Source organism: Physella acuta, unplaced genomic scaffold, assembly GCF_028476545.2.
Source record: "Physella acuta isolate Inbredline_101_S28 unplaced genomic scaffold, ASM2847654v3 ptg000969l, whole genome shotgun sequence".
NCBI classification, from domain to species: Eukaryota; Metazoa; Mollusca; class Gastropoda; family Physidae; genus Physella; species Physella acuta.
In genome coordinates this window covers 120,001-141,661 of record NW_026732486.1, presented here as the reverse complement: position 1 = coordinate 141,661, position 21,661 = coordinate 120,001, and the positions used below count along the sequence as shown (strand labels likewise).

The window sequence follows — 21,661 nt, the reverse complement described above, 5'->3', positions numbered from 1 at the left end:
AAAACGCCCAACACACTCTATGCACATTCTGAAAGTTTAGCTACAAAACGTCCAACACACTCTATGCACATGCTGAAAGTTTAGCTACAAAACGCCCAACACACTATGCACATGCTGAAAGTTTAGCTACAAAACGCCCAACACACACTATGCACATGCTGAAAGTTTAGCTACAAAACGTCCAACACACTATGCACATGCTGAAAGTTTAGCTACAAAACGTCCAACACACTCTATGCACATGCTGAAAGTTTAGCTACAAAACGTCGCATGTGTAATGGTGGTCCCATTCACTGAAATTAGGATTTGACGGACTAACGATAATGCCCGAGGCATCAGAATTCTATCATTTCGAAGCGGGGGGGGGGGGGTCTTGTTGATATTAGAGAGTCGACCAAACACGCATAATTTGTTTGCAGGTGTAAGGGGAGGGGGGGGCAGTGGGAGGGGACATCGCTGACTTCATGGATGCTAAAATAATTGGTTGACAGTTACACACCAGTAAAAAAAACTGACAATTTCTGTACCACAAGTCATTTGTCAGTGTACGGGCCTGGTCAGTGTACGGGGCTGGTCAGTGTACGGGGCAGGTCAGTGTACGGGCCTGGTCAGTGTTTGTGTAGGTAGCTAATCAGTGTACTGGGCTCCGTGGCACAGACAGTGCTGGTTAAAAAAATTATTGTCACTGTCACTTATTTAAATATATTTTTTAATCAGTATCTATGTATAATTGTATATATATATATATATATATATATATATATATATATATATATATATATATATATATATATATATATATATATATATATATATATATATATATATGTGTGTGTGTGTGTGTGTGTGTGTGTGTTCGGAAAAGCCATCTAAAAACTGGCGCTATGTCCACTCTGAGTTGGGTATCCCCCACCACCTCTCCACCAGAAATGGACAGTCCCTAATTGTGTAGCGCGAAATTAATGTCTCGAATTATTAAAGAGGAGAAAATAAAACAATAAAAATAAACAACTTTAAAATAACATTAAAACTTGTTTTCTTTCATAAAATAGCTCACTCATCTTTTTAGAGACTAATGTTTAAAGAAAGTTTTTCTTTTTACTTTCTCGTATATACAAAGTATAGAGAAAGTCTTGTAATCGTGCAAAAAAAAAATCGAGATTTTTACAAATCTCGACGTTTTACATCTCACTGATACGGAAAAACATAATTTTGCAATCTTGTCCGTATGTCTGTGTGTCTGTCTGTCTGTCTGTCTGTCTGTCTGTGTGTAAACACGATAACTTGAGTACCGTTACAGCTAGGTTGATGAAATTTCATATATAAGTATTTTATCAAAATCGTAGATCCGTATCAACTTTTGAGCGATTTCCGATAACCGGAAGTGGTACTTTTTCTACTTTGAATTTTTCAAAAGCCTATAACTTGAGTACTATTTCAGATAGATAACGGAATTTCATATCTAAGAAAAAGATCTAGATCTCTGTCTTCTGTCAAATTTTGAGTAATTTCCGTTCACCGGAAGTAGTACTTTACGCTATTTCCAATTTCTCAAAAAACGCAGTTGAATTTATAAAGTACTAATATTCCGCACTATTAAACACACTTTGGTGCGCAATTCTTTTTTCTACGAGATTGTATTCTATTTTTAAAAGTTTGTGTAATTAAACATTGATTAAAAATCATGTCTATATCCCGAGTTGCATTTCCCGTAGTGTTAGATATGAATATTTGAGACAGCTTAGGGGGGATCACTTACCCTTTTTTTTTAAATTCAGTGCGTTTAAAAGTTTATTATTAATATTGTGAAGTTTTATTGTTATTGTTTTAATATTTAAACGTCACGGCAGTGTGAAAACGTGTAACTTTGGGAGGGTAACATTTGATTAAGGGGCCACTACACTGCAAAAACCAAACTAGCCCACAGCAGAGATAAGCAAGTACTAATATACTATTATTAATAGTTAGCAACTGTAAATAAAAATTCCACATTCTCAGGACCTAATTATGCATGGTTGCCATGGTAACGGCGGCCATCTTGAAAAAAACACCTTTTTTACTAATCTAATGTTTCAATAATGTGAACAAATAATGATGGTTTTATTTCTGTTTATTTAACTAGAACCATTCTAGAGTGTCCAGTAGCAGTTTGTTTTCATTAAAATGTAAAAGAAACATTTTTTTCAATTTTTATAAAAAATGTATCATTCAAAACAAGGCATACAAGTTATGAAATTTCTTAAAAATAAAAATGTACACAATGCACATCATTCTCACATGTATAGTTACACCATAAAATGAATAATGAAAAAGTACACCAAGTTTCAAGACATTATCTCTGCAAACAGCTAAAACATTAGAGATACAATAAGCAAAAATCTTGAAAAAACAAGTTTTGAGAAAATTAACTTTTAAACATTTAAAGTGCCATAAAAAAAAATCTATCAGCAATATCAGGAAGAAACTTTTAGTATTCAAAGTTCAACATAAGCAGTTGAAAAATAAACCATTGCCAACTATAGTTTGCACATTCTTCTGAAGTTTTACCACTTATAATCTTATAGTGGTTTAGTTTGCACAATTCCGCAGTTTACTTGCACTAAAAGTTAAACCTTTCTGATCAACTATTGACATGTGTAGTTGCTATTGTCTTTTTCACAGACTTACATAAGCTTGATATAGTGCATTTTAGCATATTTGAACTATAGTTTAATACAAATTTGACAAATAATGTACTAATAATATTCACATACAACTTTAGCTTATGACGACATTCACAATTCTGCTTGAAGAGGGTGAGCTCAATAACTTGACATCATAAGTTATTTATAGTAGATGGGCACTTTGCTGCTGTATTGCTCTTAAGTTCTAGTACAAACAGCATTTATCTTGCTAATAAAACCATAAGCAGCTTTAGTGTACTTACTTAGTAGTATCGCAGCAAAACTTTGCGCAACAGTATGTAAAATGATGAGAGATTCATTGTTTTTTTTTTCAAATCCATTCACCAAGTAAACATCTGAATTTTGAGAAACTAACACCACTGTCTTTATAGATAACATGGCTCTAATATTGACATCATGATGTAGGTGTATCTAAAGTGAGCTTCTTGTAAACCATGAGGTCAAATTTACATTTCACGACATCAAATTTCCTTGCGGAAAGCCCAAAGTTTTATCCACAATGCTTGCACAGTCCTAATTGTGGCATATCTTCTGGATATGTAGATGTCAGCAAGCAAATAATGTAAGGGACAGTTATATTTCTTGATTCTTGTTTGCAGTCAAAACTGATTTGGGTTCACACACAACCAGCTTTTTTGGCATTCATTGTAGGAATTGTTGGACTGTAAAATAAAAAAACAACTTTTATTTAATTTTAAAATGTTAATAATATACATAATTAGAATGGCTAATATTAGCAGTAACTCATCCTATTGTAACAACCTAATAATGTCATAGTCAACAAAATTGTATTTTGAAAAACTAATCATAATGAATAGTCAATAGGGCTTATATTATTATACTGACCATAGATCAAAACTCAAGGAATAAATCTAACCATAAATTTAGAAAACTGCTTATACTAAAATTTAACCAATATTTATATTTTAGTCAATATTCAGCAAACACAGATGTTAATTTCTAAAACTACTATCAACTAGAATCTAGATCTAGACTATTCTAGACTAGATCTAGAAAATTCTAGATCTAGGTCTACTAGTACTAGATTCGTGGGTCGTTATGACTGGGTTCTACAGTTTCATTTATTTAAAAATAGTAATTGACAAGCGTGTTTAACATTGGTAAATAGTTAACTAAATTAATTCTCATAAAGGAATTAAGCTGTACTACTAGACAACATATTAGTAGATTTAGAAACTAATGTCAGCGCGTCAGTCAATGAAGTATCGCTGTGCGTGTGGTGGCATGGCGACTTCACTAGATCTAGATTTAGCGTCTAGTTATTAAAAAAAAATTACCTTCAAATTTCTTTCGCTGAACAATGTACTCCTGTCATGGTATCTGTTATTTCGAGCAATAACTGCATTATTTACACGCCATGTTGAAAACAAATGGTTTGTTATTGCAAAAATTGATGTGAAGACAATCACGTAGCCATGTTTGTTTGTTGACAAAAATCCGTCGAACTCGGTCACTGCGCATGCGCAGAAAGGTCATTACTAAGGTACGGCTTGAGAATACAAATCGGACCAATGAAATCGCTTGATTTGCGAAATCTTTTATTGAAATATCACATTTGCAAGTAAAATAACTGTATTCGAATGTAGAGTATCGTTTACGGCTCAAACAGACGAAAAAAATGATATATAATATACTATATTTTTCTTTATAGTTGCTTTATAAAAATCAACTCAAAATTTCAGGTATTTGATTAAAAAGTTGATTTTTTAAGCAGAGGGTGGTGTCTTTAAAATTATAATTAAAATAGAAAAATGTATCGTACAAGTATACTTGAAACTGTTTTCGATTCTAGGAATATGAAATTTATTAAAACATCAATTTCCTAAAAATATTTTTTTCCAAGTTTAATTAGCATTTTTTACATGTAGAGGCCCCTTAAAGCAAGTCGGGGTCCGTCCCCAGGTCCTTGAAAGTTACAAGGCCCGGTCGTAACGGAACAAAACAGAATCGATAGAAAGGTCGATTGATTCCACGAGGGTGGGGGGGGGGGGGGGCGACCGGAAGTGGCTGAGAGCGCCAGACTCATTCATTTGAACGATTGCTTAACGGTGCGTGTGTAGGGAGGGTAAGGGAATGGAAGGTGAGGATGATAAGGGAAGGGAATGGAAGGTGGGGATGATAAGGGTAGGGAATGGAGGGATAGATAAAAAGTTGGACAAATAACTCTTGTGTCCATTTCTTCTGGATCTAAGACTTGGGTGAGACAACTGGAAGGTTTTGCAAGTTTACATCAGCAAACATCAAGTTTACATCAGCAAACATCAAGTTTACCTCAGCAAACATCAAGTTTACACCAGCAAACATCAAGTTTACCTCAACAAACATCAAGTTTACACCAGCAAACATCAAGTTTACCTCAACAAACATCAAGTTTACATCAGCAAACATCAAGTTTACATCAGCAAACATCAAGTTTACATCAGCAAATCAAAAACTAAAACAACCTAAATGGCGCATAACCAGTTGACACCTATACGTAATTGTCTTGAAGGGAATCCCTTCCAACACTAAACTTAAGAACGAAGAAGTAGAAAGAAGCCATGTTAGCCATCAACCATTTTTTTTTCCCAATTGAAACAACTCGCTCGGGGGAGTGCAGACCAACCACTGACCGGCACCTTATTACTTCAGAAGTGGAGATCTAAGCTTTAGTCATTACAAAATATTTAAAGGGTGACTATCCTAAACATACTCGCGCAATTAGAAATATCGGCCCTTTCACTTTCACCATTAGAGATGAACGGACTCGGTAATTGACATAGCCGTGTTTAAAGCATGTGATTATATATATATATATATATATATATATATATATATATATATATATATATATATATATATATATATATATATATATATATATATATATAAAGCAATGTGTGATGTGGTGTGTGTGTGTCTGTTTGTTCGTCTGTCTTTTATGCATTTCTACACCTTTTATCCGATCGCCATGAAATTTGGGAAGTTGTAGAGAATACTCCTGGGAAGGTTTCTGCGGGGGAAAAATTCAAATTCGCAGGGGTGGCGCCCCGGCAGGGCGCGATTTGTTTTTTCTCTATATATGCAATCTGCATCATTGTTTCAAGGTGTTATTTGGTTGGGGCTCTGTGTATCCTGTGAGCACTATGGAGCATATGTTAGTTTTAAGTAGCCAGGGGTCGTACGCGGCACCCCTGCGGTAGTGTAATCGGGGGCTCCCGAGAGCGCCTCTACGTCCCTGACACATGGGCGGTCACCGAAATGTGTTCTACCTCACTATTACACGCTTTAATGACTAAGGTAAAATACAAGACAGAAGAAAGAGAAGACTAGAGAGAGGAATACACACGTTATAATTACCAAGGTAAAATGCGACATTTGCAAGGAATACACACGTTATAATTACCAAGGTAAAATGCGACATTTGCAAGGAATACCCACGTTATAATTACCAAGGTAAAATGCGACATTTGCAAGGAATACACACGTTATAATTACCAAGGTAAAATGCGACATTTGCAAGGAATACCCACGTTATAATTACCAAGGTAAAATGCGACATTTGCAAGGAATACACACGTTTTAATTACCAAGGTAAAATGCGACATTTGCAATTGGAGTCAAGTGAGATTTCAAATAATTGGATCGCACCTTCCCCCCCCCCACCCCCACCACAGCCTAACGTTTATTAATGAGCTTCATCGATCTCTAGTTAACAAAATAATTAATGATTGATTTGTCGACACCGTGTCCTGATACAATCAATTCTAGACCAGGCTTAAATGTGGCAATGGTCTGGCTTTAGCCAGTGTTTCTTTCATACAATTTTCTGGAGAGAAGGGGGGGGGGAAGAAAGGGGCATTGGAAACGTTCGGGGGGGGTGGTAATCTTGAATTTCCGATGATGGAAGGGAGGGGGGCAGTGTTTCAAGCCATTTTTCTCCCGGGGAGGGGGGTTGCACTTAAAATTGCAGAGATGCCTGAAAGAAACTCCAATGAATACCAGCAAGTCAGTTGGACGTCTCTGTCTACCCAGCTCTGATGGGTACCTGACCTAGTGACCTAGTTAAAGACAGGCGGCTGGGCCTAGTGCTGACCCTACTTGCCATTCATAGGCCAAGGTCACAGAAACAGGTCAACTCTGTTTCATCTACCCCATGCGTCGCCAGAGTCGAGGGGGAGCTGACTGACCATTGCCACTAGAGCTTAGGCCACATTGACTGACCATTGCCACTAGAGCTTAGGCCACATTAGTTAGGGCCACTAGAGCTTAGGCCACATTGACTGACCATTGCCACTAGAGCTTAGGCCACATTAGTTAGGGCCAGCTCGCCATTTGGACCCCCGCTCCACTAGTCTAAATATGTTTTACATCTCTACCATGAGACAATACGATGATTGCAATTAGAGATTAGGGCGGCTAACTCCCCCTCCCCCCCCCCCCCAAACTTTGGCCGTTGTCTCAGAATCATCTTCAACTTGCTAGACGGCATCATAGAAAAAAAGAAAGCAGTCTAACAAGAAATTTTTTTGCACATTTTTTATTCTTATGTAGAAACGTTTGTATATATTAGACCGTTAATTATCAACACCAACATTGCTATAATTGACTTGAATTATCAACACCAACATTGCTATAATTGACTTGAATTATCAACACCAACATTGCTATAATTGACTTGAATTATCAACACCAACATTGCTATAATTGACTTGAATTATCAACACCAACATTGCTATAATTGACTTGAATTATCAACACCAACATTGCTATAATTGACTTGAATTATCAACACCAACATTGCTATAATTGACTTGAATTATCAACACCAACATTACTATAATTGACTTGAATTATCAACACCAACATTGCTATAATTGACTTGAATGTTCCAGTTTTACCTTGAGCGTCTCTCAGCCAGGTTTCTAGCGCTTTGTGCGGTAAAGTGGGGGGGGGGGGGGGGGGGTAAGAAATAACTAGGGACACAGCCAGAACAAGAAATCATACAGAAAAAAAAATGATTGCAGTCATTGTAATCATGTTTTGAATCATCAACCCCAACATAATTAGTTGTAGTTGGGATAATGACTCATGAATGAGTCAACGGGGGGGTGGGGGGAGAACAAAATATATGGATGGATAGCGTTGCTTTATCGACTGACTAAAGTCAACTAAAAACTTGGCATACTATTACTATATCTTAATACAGGTCAATAGTCCAATGAAATACTGAGCCTCCGCACAAATCTTACATACATGTTGGGCCAATCAAGGCACAAATCTTGCATACATGCTGGGCCAATCAAGCCACAAATCTTACATACATGTTGGGCCAATCAAGCCACAAATCTTACATACATGTTGGGCCAATCAAGCCACAAATCTTACATACATGTTGGGCCAATCAAGCCACAAATCTTACATACATGTTGGGCCAATCAAGCCACAAATCTTACATACATGCTGGGCCAATCAAGGCACAAATCTTGCATACATGCTGGGCCAATCAAGCCACAAATCTTACATACATGTTGTGCCAATCAAGCCACAAATCTTACATACAAGTTAGGCCAATCAAGGCACAAATCTTACATAAATGTTGGGCCAATCAATTCTAACAGGACATTTTCTTGCATGGGTCTATAAGGGCAGTTTGTGGCTTATATAATATGGGCAGTTCACAACAAACGATATGGACTGTAAAAAGCAGAAAGAAACGAAAGACAATGAAACGGGATAGAAAAGAGGTCTTAAAATAGATAACTGCTTTAAATAGTTGCTTTTTTTTACATTTTTAAAAACGCTTTTAAAATAACACACACAAAACAATGCAAGTGTAACGAGACAATCTTTCAATCCAATCAAAGTTTAAAGTTTAGTTTTCTCAGGCAAGTCTGCCCCTGCATTGTCCACCCCGACCTTCGCGCCAACCTCCTGTTCCTTCTTCAGTCCTGCTGTGTTACCTGATGAATAGAGCAGACCACATGACGTCACACAAGTTGGACCACGTGACACAAGGATAACACAACTGTACTATCTTAACACGTGACAAACCAACCGCAATCAAGTTTAGAAGAAAACTTTTAAAAAATAAATAAGAAATTGGCCAAATAACAGAAATTAGTTTCTGGTTTAAACAAATGCAGCCTAATGCTGTTAATAAAATACAAACAAAACGTCATCCTCCATATCAAACTGCATTTATAATATAAGGCCCATTTATAACTAGCTTTTTTTAAACAATGCAGAAACTAATTATGTATGTGTATATATGTGTGTTGTATTTATGTATATATATATATATATATATATATATATATATATATATATATATGTATATGTATATATATATGTATATATATATGTATATGTATATATATATGTATATATATATGTATATATATATATATATATATATATATATATATATATATATATATATATATATATGTATATATATATATATGGGCAAAATATAAACATTAAAGTATGTTGCACATCATGGGGTTAAAAGCAAGCAGAAATGAACTATCCCCTAATTAGCATCAAATTAGCAACACAATGGAAGTCAATATTTAACAAAAGAAGCAACACGCTTATTTCCTCTAACAGGCTTAAGGTTAAAATGAAAAAAAAAAAAACACAAGTTGTTTATTTCATAGATCGTAAATTAAAAAAAAAAACGCTTACATAATGTGTATAGAAGAAAAGATGCTTTATTTCATTCATTCAATTTAAATTCTTAATATTTGCTCTGATAAAAGTCATTCTTTTCTAAGACTAGCCTTAACCAAAGCCATAACCCTCATTTAAATATGACAAAAATAAAAAAAATAATATTGATAACCCAGGCACTATAAACAAACACAAAAACCCACTCTAGCATTACTCAGTTCCACACAAAAACCCACTCTAGCATTACTCAGTTCCACACAAAAACCCACTCTAGCATTACTCAGTTCCACACAAAAACCCACTCTAGCATAACTCAGTTCCACACAAAAACCCACTCTAGCATTACTCAGTTCCACACAAAAACCCACTCTAGCATTACTCAGTTCCACACAAAAACCCACTCTAGCATTACTCAGTTCCACACAAAAACCCACTCTAGCAATACTCAGTTCCACACAAAAACCCACTCTAGCATTACTCAGTTCCACACAAAAACCCACTCTAGCATTACTCAGTTCCACACAAAAACCCACTCTAGCATTACTCAGTTCCACACACAAACCCACTCTAGCATTACTCAGTTCCACACAAAAACCCACTCTAGCATTACTCAGTTCCACACAAAAACCCACTCTAGCATTACTCAGTTCCACACAAAAACCCACTCTAGCATAACTCAGTTCCACACAAAAACCCACTCTAGCATTACTCAGTTCCACACAAAAACCCACTCTAGCATTACTCAGTTCCACACAAAAACCCACTCTAGCATTACTCAGTTCCACACAAAAACCCACTCTAGCATTACTCAGTTCCACACAAAAACCCACTCTAGCATTACTCAGTTCCACACACAAACCCACTCTAGCATTACTCAGTTCCACACAAAAACCCACTCTAGCATTACTCAGTTCCACACAAAAACCCACTCTAGCATTACTCAGTTCCACACAAAAACCCACTCTAGCATAACTCAGTTCCACACAAAAACCCACTCTAGCATTACTCAGTTCCACACAAAAACCCACTCTAGCATTACTCAGTTCCACACAAAAACCCACTCTAGCATTACTCAGTTCCACACAAAAACCCACTCTAGCATTACTCAGTTCCACACAAAAACCCACTCTAGCATAACTCAGTTCCACACAAAAACCCACTCTAGCATAACTCAGTTCCACACAAAAACCCACTCTAGCATTACTCAGTTCCACACAAAAACCCACTCTAGCACTACTCAGTTCCACACAAAAACCCACTCTAGCATTACTCAGTTCCACACAAAAACCCACTCTAGCATTACTCAGTTCCACACAAAAACCCACTCTAGCATTACTCAGTTCCACACAAAAACCCACTCTAGCATTACTCAGTTCCACACAAAAACCCACTCTAGCATTACTCAGTTCCACACAAAAACCCACTCTAGCAATACTCAGTTCCACACAAAAACCCACTCTAGCATTACTCAGTTCTACACAAAAACCCACTCTAGCATTACTCAGTTCCACACAAAAACCCACTCTAGCAATACTCAGTTCCACACAAAAACCCACTCTAGCATTACTCAGTTCCACACAAAAACCCACTCTAGCATTACTCAGTTCTACACAAAAACCCACTCTAGCATTACTCAGTTCCACACAAAAACCCACTCTAGCATTACTCAGTTCCACACAAAAACCCACTTCATAGCTGAGCACATGTGCTGGTCTTTTATGGAGGTGACACATGTGCTGGTCTGTTATGGAGGTGACACATGTGCTGGTCTGTTATGGAGGTGACATGTGCTGGTGTGCTATGGAGGGGACACATGTTAGTCGATGCACCAGAAACAAAGAAAAAACTTACTAGTGGAGCCCGGTCTAAATCTGTGAAATGTCAACTTGATAGGATAATTCATTACACAACCATGACTAAATAATTGAATTACACAGCACTGACTAAATAATTCAATTACACAACAGTGACTAAATAATTCAATTAAACAACAGTGACTAAATAATTCAATTACACAACAGTGACTAAATAATTCAATTACACAACAGTGACTAAATAATTCAATTACACAACAGTGACTAAATAATTCAATTACACAACAGTGACTAAATAATTCAATTACACAACAGTGACTAAATAATTCAATTACACAGCAATGACTAAATAATTCAATTACACAGCACTGACTAAATAATTCAATTACACAGCACTGACTAAATAATTCAATTACACAACAGTGACTAAATAATTCAATTACACAGCACTGACTAAATAATTTAATTACACAACAGTGACTAAATAATTCAATTACACAGCACTGACTAAATAATTCAATTACACAACAGTCACTAAATAATTCAATTACACAACAGTCACTAAATAATTCAATTACACAACAGTGATTAAATAATTTAATCACACAGCTACAAAATAAATTTAACACTGTTTTCATTACAATGGTCAGTGCAAGCAATATACCAGGCCAGCAAAACACATTGTCTGCTGATGGAAGCTATTATTAACAAATATTTAGAACAGACACAATTATTTTAGAATTTTAAAACTTTACAAGATTTTATTCATAAAAATACATTGAAAAGGGTAAAATCTTCAACAAATGTATCACATGAATGTTTTGAGTATGTTTGATGAAGTTTATCAAGAGATTCAATAAACTCGTCATGATGGGAAAAAAAAATTCTTGTAGAAAGCCTTCTGACACATCAAGTTTTCAGGTACGGCTGACACATCAAGTTTTGAGGTACGGCTGACACATCAAGTTTTGAGGTATGGCTGACACATCAAGTTTTGAGGTACGGCTGACACATCAAGTTTTGAGGTACGGCTGACACATCAAGTTTTGAGGTACGGCTGACACATCAAGTTTTGAGGTACGGCTGACACATCAAGTTTTGAGGTACGGCTGACACATCAAGTTTTGAGGTACGGCTGACACATCAAGTTTTGAGGTACGGCTGACACATCAAGTTTTGAGGTACGGCTGACACATCAAGTTTTGAGGTACGGCTCAATTAGGTTGTCTTCATCTGCATCAAAGTTGCCAGCAGCTATTAGGTCATCTTGGCTGTCACTTAGAGAATGTCCTGGAGAGATAGGGTTGAATGCAGGGGGAGGGGGAGGGGAGGGAGGAGCAAAGGTAAAAATATTGCAACAAGCAGGATAAGTGCCCATTCATTTCTTTTTGTAAACTCTCAACATCTGTTACTAAATCTTAGGACTGCTGATTTATTACATGACATCAACAGGCAATTTAATAATATCTACTCATGGATAGATACTAGCAGAGATGGAACAAGAAGAAAAAATGTTCCCGTCTGATTCAAACAAATGGGTCAAACCCCACTACCTGTGTCTATACACCATACAACTGTGAGGTGAACAACAACCCAAACCTAATTACCATCAAAAGGTAACATGATACAAAACATCAACAGATAACATGATAGAAAGCACCAACAGGTAACATGAAACAAAAACAACAGGTAACATGATACAAAACAACCATTAACTTGATACAAAACATCAACAGGTAACTTGATACAAACATCAACAGGTAACTTAATACAAACATCAACAGGTAACTTAATACAAACATCAACAGGTAACTTAATACAAACATCAACAGGTAACTTAATACAAACATCAACAGGTAACTTAATACAAACATCAACAGGTAACTTGATACAAAACATACACAGGTAACTTGGTACAAACATCAACAGGTAACTTGGTACAAAACATCAACAGGTAACTTGGTACAAAACAACAGGTAATTTGATACAAAACATCAACAGGTAACTTGGTAGAAAACATCAACAGGTAACTTGGTAGAAAACATCAACAGGTAACTTGGTACAAACTTCAACAGGTAACTTGATACAAAACATCAACAGGTAACTTGGTACAAACATCAACAGGTAATTTGGTACAAAACAACAGGTAACTTGGTACAAAACATCAACAGGTAACTTGGTACAAAACAACAGGTAATTTGATACAAAACATCAACAGGTAACTTGGTACAAAACATCAACAGGTAACTTGATACAAAACATCAACAGGTAACTTGATACAAAACATCAACAGGTAACTTGGTACAAAACAACAGGTAATTTGATACAAAACATCAACAGGTAACTTGGTACAAAACATCAACAGGTAACATGGTACAAAACATCAACAGGTAACTTGGTACAAAACATCAACAGGTAGCGTAAAGAACAAAAAAACATTGACTAGCTCTGCATTTTGAAACAAGATCAACAGCTAAATTATGCCCAGCTTTTTAATGAAAATGTTTTCAGACCTTTAGTTAGATAAAAAAAAAAGTCCAGCGTTATAACAGTTAAGGCCAGATGTTTAGAGTTGTAACATAGCATAGGGTGGCTGTGAGCAGGGTGGATAGGAAACAAAATGTGTTTTACCATGTGTATCTTTTTCAGCAGATTTCTTATCTCTCTCTATGAAGAGTGCAGTGGCTAGATAGAAGGCTCCACCTAGTACACTAATGAAAGTGGTCAGGTACAGCGCATTCTGCATGGATGTAAACTGCGCTGAGGGAAGGGCAGGATCTCTGTAGCCACTGGCCAGCACATCTGTGATCTGGCAACAAAAACTCAACATCCACACTGAGGTTACAACATCCACACTGAGGTTACAACATCCACACTGAGGTTACAACATCCACACTGAGGTTACAACATCCACACTGAGGTTACAACATACAACATCCACACTGAGGTTACAACATACAACATCCACACTGAGGTTACAACATCCACACTGAGGTTACAACATCCACACTGAGGTTACAACATCCACACTGAGGCTACAACATCCACCATCCACACTGAGGTTACAACATCCACACTGAGGTTACAACATCCACACTGAGGTTACAACATCCAACATCCACACTGAGGTTACAACATCCACACTGAGGTTACAACATCCAACATCCACACTGAGGTTACAACATCCAACATCCACACTGAGGCTACAACATCCAACATCCACACTGAGCTTACAACATCCAACATCCACACTGAGGTTACAACATCCAACATCCACACTGAGCTTACAACATCCAACATCCACACTGAGGTTACAACATACAACATCCACACTGAGGTTACAACATCCACACTGAGGTTACAACATCCACACTGAGGTTACAACATACAACATCCACACTGAGGTTACAACATCCACACTGAGGTTACAACATCCACACTGAGGTTACAACATCCACACTGAGGTTACAACATCCACACTGAGGTTACAACATCCACACTGAGGTTACAACATCCACACTGAGGTTACAACATCCACACTGAGGTTACAACATCCACACTGAGGTTACAACATCCACACTGAGGTTACAACATCCACACTGAGGTTACAACATCCACACTGAGGTTACAACATCCAACATCCACACTGAGGTTACAACATCCACACTGAGGTTACAACATCCACACTGAGGTTACAACATCCACACTGAGGTTACAACATCCACACTGAGGCTACAACATCCACACTGAGGTTACAACATCCAACATCCACACTGAGGTTACAACATCCACACTGAGGTTACAACATCCAACATCCACACTGAGGTTACAACATCCACACTGAGGTTACAACATCCAACATCCACACTGAGGTTACAACATCCAACATCCACACTGAGGTTACAACATCCAACATCTACAGGTCTCGCAACCTTAGTAAATGACTACAAAACACTGAATTTATATTATGATCCATGACTTAAATGACATCAGGACTGATGACATCAGAAATCTGGCACCAAGCTTACCTGGCCAATGACATCAGGACTGATGACATCAGAAATCTGGCACCAAGCTTACCTGGCCAATGACATCAGGACTGATGACATCAGAAATCTGGCACCAAGCTTACCTGGCCAATGACATAAGGACTGATGGCATCACCAAAAGCATGGGACATAAGGATCTGCCCTGACTCTGCCAGTGAACGACGTGTTGGTATGACAACATACTGGGGAGTCAAGAAACATATGCCCTATTTTTTTATTCAACATTTTAAAAAACACAAAAAAACAGTTTTTTTAAACTAACCATCAATATATCTGACAAAAAGTGTTTTTTAAAAACTTACCAACAAGATATCTGACAAAACTTACCAACAAGATATCTGACAAAATGTTTTTTTTTAAAACTTACCAACAAGATATCTGACAAAATGTTTTTTTTTAAAACTTACCAACAAGATATCTGACAAAACTTACCAACAAGATATCTGACAAAACTTACCAACAAGATATCTGACAAAACTTACCAACAAGATATCTGACAAAACTTACCAACAAGATATCTGACAAAACTTACCAACAAGATATCTGACAAAATGTTTTTTTTTAAAACTTACCAACAAGATATCTGACAAAACTTACCAACAATATATCTGACAAAATTATTTTTTTTAACTTACCAACAAGATATCTGACAAAACTTACCAACAATATATCTGACAAAATGTTTTTTTTTTAAAACTTACCAACAAGATATCTGACAAAACTTACCAACAATATATCTGACAAAATGTTTTTTTTTAAAAACTTACCAACAAGATATCTGACAAAACTTACCAACAAGATATCTGACAAAACTTACCAACAAGATATCTGACAAAACTTACCAACAAGATATCTGACAAAATGTTTTTTTAAAACTTACCAACAAGATATCTGACAAAACTTACCAACAAGATATCTGACAAAATGTTTTTTTTTAAAACTTACCAACAAGATATCTGACAAAACTTACCAACAATATATCTGACAAAATTTTTTTTTTTAAAACTTACCAACAAGATATCTGACAAAACTTACCAACAATATATCTGACAAAACTTACCAACAAGATATCTGACAAAACTTACCAACAAGATATCTGACAAAATGTTTTTTTAAAACTTACCAACAAGATATCTGACAAAACTTACCAACAAGATATCTGACAAAACTTACCAACAAGATATCTGACAAAATGTTTTTTTTAAAACTTACCAACAAGATATCGGACAAAACTTACCAACAAGATATGTGACAAAACTTACCAACAAGATATCTGACAAAACTTACCAACAAGATATCTGACAAAACTTACCAACAAGATATCTGACAAAACTTACCAACAAGATATCTGACAAAATGTTTTTTTTTAAAACTTACCAACAAGATATCTGACAAAACTTACCAACAATATATCTGACAAAATTATTTTTTTTAACTTACCAACAAGATATCTGACAAAACTTACCAACAATATATCTGACAAAACTTACCAACAAGATATCTGACAAAACTTACCAACAAGATATCTGACAAAATGTTTTTTTAAAACTTACCAACAAGATATCTGACAAAACTTACCAACAAGATATCTGACAAAACTTACCAACAAGATATCTGACAAAATGTTTTTTTTAAAACTTACCAACAAGATATCGGACAAAACTTACCAACAAGATATGTGACAAAACTTACCAACAAGATATCTGACAAAACTTACCAACAAGATATCTGACAAAACTTACCAACAAGATATCTGACAAAACTTACCAACAAGATATCTGACAAAATGTTTTTTTTTAAAACTTACCAACAAGATATCTGACAAAACTTACCAACAATATATCTGACAAAATTATTTTTTTTAACTTACCAACAAGATATCTGACAAAACTTACCAACAATATATCTGACAAAATGTTTTATTTTTAAAACTTACCAACAAGATATCTGACAAAACTTACCAACAATATATCTGACAAAATGTTTTTTTTTAAAAACTTACCAACAAGATATCTGACAAAACTTACCAACAAGATATCTGACAAAACTTACCAACAAGATATCTGACAAAACTTACCAACAAGATATCTGACAAAATGTTTTTTTAAAACTTACCAACAAGATATCTGACAAAACTTACCAACAAGATATCTGACAAAATGTTTTTTTTTAAAACTTACCAACAAGATATCTGACAAAACTTACCAACAATATATCTGACAAAATTTTTTTTTTTAAAACTTACCAACAAGATATCTGACAAAACTTACCAACAATATATCTGACAAAACTTACCAACAAGATATCTGACAAAACTTACCAACAAGATATCTGACAAAATGTTTTTTTAAAACTTACCAACAAGATATCTGACAAAAGGTTTTTTTTTAAACTTACCAACAAGTATCTGACAAAATGTTTTTTTTTAAAAACTTACCAACAAGATATCGGACAAAACTTACCAACAAGATATCTGACAAAACTTACCAACAAGATATCTGACAAAACTTACCAACAAGATATCTGACAAAACTTACCAACAAGATATCTGACAAAACTTACCAACAAGATATCTGACAAAATGTTTTTTTAAAACTTACCAACAAGATATCTGACAAAACTTACCAACAAGATATCTGACAAAATGTTTTTTTTTAAAACTTACCAACAAGATATCTGACAAAACTTACCAACAATATATCTGACAAAATTTTTTTTTTTAAAACTTACCAACAAGATATCTGACAAAACTTACCAACAATATATCTGACAAAACTTACCAACAAGATATCTGACAAAACTTACCAACAAGATATCTGACAAAATGTTTTTTTAAAACTTACCAACAAGATATCTGACAAAAGGTTTTTTTTTAAACTTACCAACAAGTATCTGACAAAATGTTTTTTTTTAAAAACTTACCAACAAGATATCGGACAAAACTTACCAACAAGATATCTGACAAAACTTACCAACAAGATATCTGACAAAAAGGTTTTTTTTTTAAAACTTACCAACAAGATATCTGACAAAACTTACCAACAAGATATCTGACAAAACTTACCAACAAGATATCTGACAAAATGTTTTTTTTTAAAAACTTACCAACAAGATATCTGACAAAATTTTTTTTTTTTAAACTTACCAACAAGATATCTGACAAAACTTACCAACAAGATATCTGACAAAATGTTTTTTTTTTAAAACTTACCAACAAGATATCTGACAAAACTTACCAACAAGATATCTGACAAAATGTTTTTTTTTAAAAACTTACCAACAAGATATCTGACAAAATTTTTTTTTTAAACTTACCAACAAGATATCTGACAAAACTTACCAACAAGATATCTGACAAAATGTTTTTTTTTAAAAACTTACCAACAAGATATCTGACAAAACTTACCAACAAGATATCTGACAAAATGTTTTTTTTTAAAAACTTACCAACAAGATATCTGACAAAACTTACCAACAAGATATCTGACAAAACTTACCAACAATATATCTGACAAAATGTTTTTTTTTAAAAACTTACCAACAAGATATCTGACAAAACTTACCAACAAGATATCTGACAAAACTTACCAACAATATATCTGACAAAATGTTTTTTTTTAAAAACTTACCAACAAGATATCTGACAAAACTTACCAACAAGATATCTGACAAAACTTACCAACAAGATATCTGACAAAATGTTTTTTGAAAAACTTACCAACAAGATATCAGCAGTGACAGCCCAATTTAAACACAGGGCAGTTTCACCTATAAATATTAGAACCTGTGGAGGAAAAGGGGGATAATCTATCTATAGACTTCTGAAACTCAGCTATTTTGCATATTTATTTTGTTTGGAACTTACTTATATATATTTATGTAGATAAATTTTCTTTTTTCAAAATATGTTACACACAAATTTATTTGAAGAATTAAATTTAAATGAATGATATATTCATATGTAAAAAACACTTTTAATCATATAACTTAAGAACAAATACTTTAATTTTAATGACATGGTTGCCAAGGAAATAGGCTACACTTGCCCATTGACAAGACTTAATATATATCAAAGATGTTATGATGGCAATAGCTGTAATGATGTCTGTTAATTTTATTCAGTTTCACCACCATTATTAATTTTCAATAGAATATGCTTGACAGATTCAAGAATAAAATGATATTTTCCACATATAAACTAGAATAAAACGATATATTCCACATATAAACTAGAATAAAATGATATTTTCCACATATAAACTAGAATAAAATGATATTTTCCACATATAAACTAGAATAAAATGATATTTTCCACATATAAACTAGAATAAAATGATATTTCCCACATATAAACTAGAATAAAATGATATTTTCCACATATAAACTAGAATAAAATGATATTTTCCACATATAAACTAGAATAAAAAACTAAGGTAGCAAGTTGGAGAAAAGTAGGTCAAATTAATTTTAAATAGTTAAAAACAAAAACTAGAACAAAAACACAATAAATAATAGAGGTTTTGTTTACTAAACTATTTCAGGCCTTAAATACTTCATATAAATATTTGTTTACTTTACTATTTCGGGCCTTAAACATTTCATAAATATTTTTGTTCCTTAGCAAAGGAACAGGTTAAATTAGGATACAATTGAATTAAACAATAATACTTTATGTAATTTTAATTGATAGTTAAGAGTGGACTCAAAATTTGTAATGAGAGTATGTAAAATATTAGGAAATATTTTGTGAGTCAGACGTCTGAGTGTTGGCTACCCTGGGGCAGTGCAGTAGTTTTCTCATATGGAGTCAAGTGGCAGGAGGACAGAACAATGTAGTCCTGTTACTTTATTTGGTTGTAGTTTTCTCATATGGTGTCAAGTGGCAGGAGGACAGAACAATGTAGTCCTGTTACTTTATTTGGTTGTAGTTTTCTCACATGGTAAGTGTCAAGTGGACAGAACAATGTAGTCCTGTTACTTTATTTGGTTGTAGTTTTCTCACATGGTAAGTGTCAAGTGGACAGAACAATGTAGTCCTGTTACTTTATTTGGTTGTAGTTTTCTCATATGGTGTCAAGTGGCAGGAGGACAGAACAATGTAGTCCTGTTACTTTATTTGGTTGTAGTTTTCTCACATGGTAAGTGTCAAGTGGACAGAACAATGTAGTCCTGTTACTTTATTTAGTTGTAGTTTTCTCACATGGTAAGTGTCAAGTGGACAGAACAATGTAGTCCTGTTACTTTATTTGGTTGTAGTTTTCTCATATGGTGTCAAGTGGCAGGAGGACAGAACAATGTAGTCCTGTTACTTTATTTGGTTGTAGTTTTCTCACATGGTAAGTGTCAAGTGGACAGAACAATGTAGTCCTGTTACTTTATTTAGTTGTAGTTTTCTCATATGGTGTCAAGTGGCAGGAGGACAGAACAATGTAGTCCTGTTACTTTATTTGGTTGTAGTTTTCTCACATGGTAAGTGTCAAGTGGACAGAACAATGTAGTCCTGTTACTTTATTTGGTTGTAGTTTTCTCACATGGTAAGTGTCAAGTGGACAGAACAATGTAGTCCTGTTACTTTATTTAGTTGTAGTTTTCCCACATGGTAAGTGTCAAGTGGACAGAACAATGTAGTCCTGTTACTTTATTTGGTTGTAGTTTTCCCACATGGTAAGTGTCAAGTGGACAGAACAATGTAGTCCTGTTACTTTATTTAGTTGTAGTTTTCCCAAAAGGAAAGTGGCAAATGGGAAATCAAAATGCATGCGAATGGTTCCAATGTATTATTTTAACAGTAGCTTGAATCATTTATTCCTCTGTTTTTCATATGAGGTTTGTGAGACACAGGGCAGGTAAAGTGGAGTTCACCTGTTTCTGTGACCTCATAGCAGGGATAGTGTGGTCAGCACTTTGCTCAGCCAAAATGTTTTTAAAAGAGGAAAAACATGTTGCCCAATGTAGAACATCTCCGGCTTTTTTGTGGTGTGGCAGTATGGAGATGGGAAGATAATTACGTCAAACAAACATGACGTTATTTATAAATGACCTCTGAACCCACAGTTATCCAAAGGAAACCTGGTGTCTAGTGTTTACTTGAGGAAAAGATGGGCCAAGCCTAACAAAAACACAAGGACACCTGTCAAAAATATAGATTTCGAAACATAATTTTTAAAAATACATGCACAAAAATAGCAGCATTTAAAAAAAATGTGATTTACAACAAAAGCAGTAATTTTTCTATTAATTAACAAGTGTTTGTGTTAGACCCTTAAATGCTTTTTTTTCTAGGGGGATTAATATGTTTGCACAAATTAACATCATTTGACAAAAAGTTAGGGGGAGGGGTGACAAGAAATATACTGTATACGGAAGTGGATTAGGGTGAAACCACATTGGAAATATACAAATCCACATGTCATTTGATCAAGCAAATTATTCTACAACA

At 34.8% G+C, this 21,661-nt stretch overlaps 1 protein-coding gene across 8 annotated transcripts in view; it reads right to left on the bottom strand.

Moving 5' to 3' along the window:
- Window positions 1–7,219: 7,219 nt before the first annotated feature.
- The window catches only part of LOC131954001 (protein spinster homolog 1), a 33,851-nt gene continuing 19,409 nt past the window's right edge, over window positions 7,220–21,661 (bottom strand). For 5 of the 8 annotated variants that reach the window (XM_059317465.1, XM_059317463.1, XM_059317466.1 and 2 more), the window contains exons 9-12: window positions 18,941–19,006; window positions 15,306–15,404; window positions 13,805–13,982; window positions 11,686–12,463 (exon numbers count right to left, since the gene is read on the bottom strand). In XM_059317465.1, coding sequence (XP_059173448.1) covers window positions 12,369–12,463; window positions 13,805–13,982; window positions 15,306–15,404; window positions 18,941–19,006 — 438 coding nt within the window. In that variant the 3' untranslated portion in view covers window positions 11,686–12,368. Of the gene's footprint in view, window positions 8,648–11,684; window positions 12,464–13,804; window positions 13,983–15,305; window positions 15,405–18,940; window positions 19,007–21,661 lie in introns of those variants that run through there. The other 3 variants (XM_059317469.1, XM_059317468.1, XM_059317470.1) reach the window with 2 other exon arrangements.